Source organism: Plectropomus leopardus, chromosome 21, assembly GCF_026936395.1.
Source record: "Plectropomus leopardus strain MGB_pleo_1.0 chromosome 21, ASM2693639v1, whole genome shotgun sequence".
NCBI classification, from domain to species: Eukaryota; Metazoa; Chordata; class Actinopteri; order Perciformes; family Serranidae; genus Plectropomus; species Plectropomus leopardus.
This window is the reverse complement of record NC_142196.1, coordinates 8,906,510-8,912,624: the sequence shown is the minus strand read 5'-3', so window position 1 is coordinate 8,912,624 and position 6,115 is coordinate 8,906,510. Positions and strand designations below refer to the sequence as shown.

Below are 6,115 nucleotides of genomic sequence, written 5' to 3'. Positions count from 1 at the left end.
CACAGTCAAACCATTTATTAGAGTCTAGTTCCCATTTCTCATCCCAATAGTCAATGTAGTTTGTCAATAATTTTCTTTGAAACACAGGTGCCAGTCATACTCCCCGCAATATAATCTGCCAAAACCCAAACCCACTTATTGTTTGCCGACTCCAAAGTCATACAAAGTGAATCAATGACTGATAGTGAGCAGATTACAGTTTTTCTTATATGCATGATGATAAATTGATAAGCATGGTAATAAAACTATAAACTTTCATTAAAAAAAAAAAAGATTAATTCTGATAATTGCTAATGATAAAAACTTTCACAACTTGGATAAAGCACGATTCTTATTAGCCAGAAAGAAAATACTTTGTTGCACACAGTCTTTGCTACTTTGCAGCATGCTGCAACAGAATTACAACTTTGGATAAAGTCAGTGGTTTTTGGCACCAGATGACAGCGTGTGCTAGTTTTAAACCAAAATAATGAGCCAATTTAGTTTGTTTTTAAAAACTGAAAACCAGCCAATGTAAAACACCTCCTGCCTGACAGCAGCTTGTCCAAGTCAATATATTGGTCTAATCCTCATATGAATGCAGCATTTTGATCAGACTGCACACAATATGCATGATTACATTTATTAGAATATCAGATGTCTGCAGCATGGTGTTGAATATATTCAACAATTTGTAAAAAGCTCAGATGAAACCTGCCACACACACACACACACACACACACACACACACACACACACACACACCTAAAATTGTTCATTAGCAAGAATGCTTTTATGGCCAAATGCTGCAAATGCTGTTTCAAATGTTTTTTCCAGTCTAGGAATAAAACTGTTAGAACCTACAGGAACTGAAATAATTAGCTGATTAATTGATTAATGGATTGATAGAAATTAAGCGGCAACTGTTTGACAATTATTACAGGGACTTCTGATTCAAAATGACCGAACTGAAGGGATTTGCCTTTTTTTCTTTTTTCTGCACTAGTGTAGTAATCGGTAAGTACAGTTAGTATTACTGTTAGTAATAGTAAATCAACAGTATTTGGGTTTTGGACCGTTGATTGGACCAAACATTTTTGTTACATTTTCTAACAATTTATAGACCAAATGATTAATTGAGAAGTCAATGGTTAGTCATAATCCTACTTACTACTGATGCAATGTGTTATAAGTATGTTATTTGTTATAAATCACTAAAAAAACGGAATGCATTTCAAAATGATACTGTCATAACCTTATATTGGTCTCATTGAGTGAAAAAAATGCATATGAAAGGTGTTAAGGATATGCATTTATTTCTTCTACAATTTAGGTGTATTATTATATTAGGCCTAAAAACAAACTTGAACAAGACATAAACGACTCCAAACTATGAACATGTAACATAAACAACACACTCAGTGGTGTTTGTGTCTGCTCCAAAAATGCACTATGATTTAGCCTAGAGAGATGGGTCAAAACCTATTGAGTATGTTAGCTGCAGGCCCATCATGCATTTGTATCATAGTTGCATCATAGCCTTTAGATCATTAAGCACCACACAGTCATTGCTCCACTTCCAAAACTCATTGAACAGGTTTGGGAATCTTAGTGACAGATAATAATCGAAGGGTCTGAGTGTGCTGCCTGGTGAATAAACTATAACACTAAATGTTGATGCTGAACTATGACTGAGCTTCGCTGCTCCAGTCAGGGATGGAAAAAGTCTTGGATTGTCTTTTCTGCTCTCCTATCGTGTAGTCCACATGGATACATATATGTCTGGCGCTTTCCTCCGAGGGAAACATGCTGATCTCTCCGGTAACCACTGTGTCCTGCACCACATCCACCGGAGCGTCCAGGTACAGCACCGCCTGCTTCCAGTGCGTCTCCGGTTTGAACGGGGAGGTGGAGAGCACGAGCGCTTGCGGCTTGTCCGGGCAGGGGAAAGTAACCGTGAAGTAAACACAGAAAGCGTTCACCGCCGCCGAGCCGAACGACTCGCACCGGAACTTGCCCTTCACCGACCGCAGCTCCTCCACGGTGACCGAATACAAGTCGAGCTCGGCGAAGCGGGCCGGGTGGGAGAGCACGTCTTCAACGGTCACCGAGTTCACGGTGATGTCGGAGTTCATGATGCACCTCCTGGCGAAGTCGGACATGCAGGACATGTCGACGCCGTACTGGTCTTTGACGGTGTACCAGAAATGTAAGCGGTCCTCCACCACCGGGTCGCTGATGGGTGCGATGAACAGCTCGGCTTTGCTCGGTAGGATGACGCCACCCGGCTTCAGCCACTTGTCGCGTGCGTAGAGGACCGAGTTGAGCATGGACTCGTGCAGGAGGGCATACCCCATCCACTCGCTCACTATCACCTCCACCATCTCCGGTAGGTCCACCGTCTCCACCGTGCCTCGAATAACCTCAATTTTGTCCTCCATATTGTTCTGTGTGACTATTTTCACAGCCTGCTCGGCGATGGAGCAGGCTTCAACAGCGTACACTTTCTTAGCACCGGCTTGAACACAGAACATGCTTAAAACGCCGGTTCCTGCCCCGACGTCCAGTACAACTTTACCCCGTATGGACTCACTGTTCCTCAGTATCGCCATCCGGTACGTGTTGGTGCGGACGTGGTCCGCTATCATTTCCTCGTGGATAGTTACATCAGTGTAGCTGTCAAAGTACAGCCTGTCCTGTCGGGTTTTATCCAATTTTCTTTTCTTTACGACATGAGACATCTTCTCGGCTATGTGCTGCAACCTCACGATGTTTTGTCGCGCTACTTCCGCGTTGTGAAATGTGGAACTTGTAGTTTTCCAACTGTACCCAATACGAGAGACTCATCTTTTAGTGAACTACAACTCCCACAACCACACACCGGTGACGCAGAGGTCGGATTGCTGCATTCACTGACAGAAGGGAGATATGTTAACATGAGCTTCTGCTGGGCAATGACAGAAACGGCGCCCCTTTCTGCTTTCTCTGGCTTGCCATATCAGTTTAAGATGTGGCACTTTATCAAATTGTTTTTTCTGGCCACATAAAGTCACCTGTCATGTCCTTGTAATAGTACAGTTATTAGCACAAATATACCCGCCTGTGATGTCTTTCTTTTTTTTTGAGAACAATATTACAATTTGACTTTGAGAAACTCCCTTTATTATGCCCCTATGCCTTTATTAATGAAACTACTATAATTTTACATTAGCATCCCTTTGTGCTCATGTCGACAATGCTATGGCTTATTATTGGACAAGACATTACAGTAATTGTAGAAACTATATATAATATGCCTCATTGTAAAAGGTTATGCCTGACTGTCCCTCTGAGGAGTAGAAAGGCGGAATAACTACAGCTACAAAATTATAATTATGCTGTAATAATTGTTTGTATGTGTGTATATATACATATATAAATATATATATATATATATATATATATATATATATATATATATATATATATATATATACACACACATGCCTTTATATATATACCTATATATACCTTTGGCTCCAATGATACTCTGATCTACACTAAAAAGACTCAAAATATAGTAGTGACCTTTTTAAAAAATATCATCTGCACTTTAGAACTTATAGTTTTAAGTTCTGCCAACAGCAATGCACTTTATCTTCTTTGTGTCTTATTTCTCTCTTATTCCTCTATTCTATTTTTGCTTTGTGTGAGTTGTGCAGTGTTTTTTGACGTGTACTACTCTCCGTGCCTTATAATTGCCCTTTGGGGACAAATAAAGCGATCTGAATTGTATTGAATTGAACTGAACTGAATTGAACTGATTTGAATAACATAATTTTGAAAGTAAGTTTACATTTTCTGAAATGTGCAAAAACTGACTTTCACCATCACATACCTTGTTGTTTACAAATACTGAGATATTACTTTCAAGCCTTTAAGTACTGTAAGTGCCCTGTGCAAAAGCCAGAGTCACCATAACCTCTTCATCACCACCACACACACCACATGCCAAAAAAGAGCACATTAGGATGTAACCTGTTATTCCATCCTCCATGATAGTAGAACTATATTGTGCAACTTAAAGATTACAGAAGCCATATATATTTTCTAGGCACTAATTTGCACCACATGATGCTTGATGCGTTTTCAGATTCTTGACATATCCTTGTCGTACTACATTTGCAGGACTTTACATTTCAGAGTACATCTTTGAGAAATCAACAGAAGCAATACAATATCTGCAGTATTTCACTCTATAATTAAGACAGGATCCAATCATCTATAGTAAATCTACTGTACAGTGTCTGTCTCATAACAAGTTGCACAACACAGCATGTCCATTACCAGTTCTGAGCTTTCCCCAAAGTTATGGCAGGCAGAACACAGCTGCTTGTGACTCAGCTCTCCTCTCTTCTAGACAGTCCTATGGGACCCTCTGCACTCTGTTTCAGAGATCTTTGGCAGAAGATACTGGACAAATGAGCGGGAGCTGTATTCCATTTCATAAAAATGAGAAAAAGAGAGAAGGAAGCAGTTCTTTGAGAGGAGAAATACAGCAAGATGTTAGATATTTTGTTGTTTCCAAAGCACGAAGACGGCACAGCGTAATGCAAGAAATGTGAAATAATATCATTGAAAAATAGGAGGAAAATACTGCTGGGAAATTTGTGTGTGTGTGTGTGTGTGTGTGTGTGTGTGTGTGTGTGTGTGTGTGTGTGTGTGTGTGTGTGTGTGTGGGTGGATAGGTGGGTGTATGTGCGTGCATTCACATTTACATGCTTCTTCTAAATTTGTATCCAATGCTTCCTTTCATGCACTGGCACTCCTGGGAAAATGTGTGCATTTAATAATTCAGTCTTTTCAAAATTATATAGAGAATAAAGGAGGGAAATAATTCTGCATGAACTGATATGTTTTCAGCTTGAGTAATGGAAACAGCAACCATCAAGGGAAAATGAGCCATACCTTTGTAGTAAACACTGACTTGATATTCAAAGCTCTAGTTTTCCCTTTTGGATATATTTGATTTATGTTAAACTAGAAACACAATAACACCAAACATTATCTAAAGATGCAGTGTAATCCTTGAGTGAGCCAAATATCAAAGCTGAACACCCACAACCGACTGTTCAAAAGCAACACTGGACGAAGTGCAAAGGAGGAATGGAAACATACAATAGCATAGATTAGTGAACCGTGAAATACAGACAGTGGAATTGAGATTGTGAGTCTATGCATTTGGCAAGAGACGTTGTAGCCGGTAGACATAACAGACAGACAAGCAGCTGTTGGCCATGTCGTCCTCTCCTCCTCTCAAGCTTCAGGTAGATCTGCTGCCAGGCCCAGACACAGCCAACACTCAGCTCCCACTGAGATGCCTGGCACACTTTACCTTTATCTTTAAAGTAAGTAAATAACAATGCGTCTGTATTCATGCAGTGAAAAGTCCACTATACAACAAGTTGTTACAGCTGATCCATGTTTAGGTCAACAGCATGTGCATCAGAGGTACAACATGATAAAAAACCATGTTATGTTAATGGGAAACCAGGTTAAAATGTCTCTCATATATTTTTACAATGTCACAGAGATATTTGAGGCTTCCCTCTCTGCACAAAACGCTGCAGAGCTCTATCATCAGCACAGTTTCTACACTGTAAAATCTGTTCATTTTACCCTAAAAAAAAAAAAAATCTAGGAAACAGATTGCCTTGGAAAATGTAAGTACATTTAACTATTAATCTTATTATATGTTAAATTTATATCTAATTGTTAAGTTTAATATTAAAATTAAGTTATATTTACTTAATTTTGTGAAGCTGCTGCAACTTGAAAATGACAAGTTTAATTAAATCGTTTTTTCCAAGTTTACATACATCAGTAAACCAAATACACTGCATTCTATAACTGTAATCTGCCGGCTTCATACTAGTCAATTTATATTTGTATTTTCTTACACATGTTAACAAAAGTCAGAACTCAAAGCTCTCCAAACTTCATTGTTAGCTAAATCCTTTGTCATGATCAAGTTAAGTCAGACTAACCTGGTTTAGTGAAGTTGCTAACACTCAGAAAAGAACAAGGTAATTTCTCTTGACATTTAATTTTAAGTTGCAACAACTTAACAAAATTAACTTAATACAACTAAATTTCA

The 6,115-nt window shown here is 39.0% G+C and overlaps 1 protein-coding gene across 1 annotated transcript; it reads right to left on the bottom strand.

The window, feature by feature from the left end:
• On the bottom strand, positions 1 to 2,774 carry prmt6 (protein arginine methyltransferase 6). Its single transcript, XM_042514091.2, has one exon. The coding sequence runs from the start codon at positions 2,718 to 2,720 to the stop codon at positions 1,665 to 1,667; it is 1,056 nt and encodes a 351-aa protein (XP_042370025.2). The 5' UTR covers positions 2,721 to 2,774; the 3' UTR covers positions 1 to 1,664.
• Positions 2,775 to 6,115: the final 3,341 nt, after the last annotated feature.

What these genes read in the sequence shown, in the direction of transcription:
- prmt6 (XM_042514091.2), bottom strand. Translation starts at nt 2,720, where the DNA reads ATGTCTCATGTCGTAAAGAAAAGAAAATTGGATAAAACCCGACAGGAC.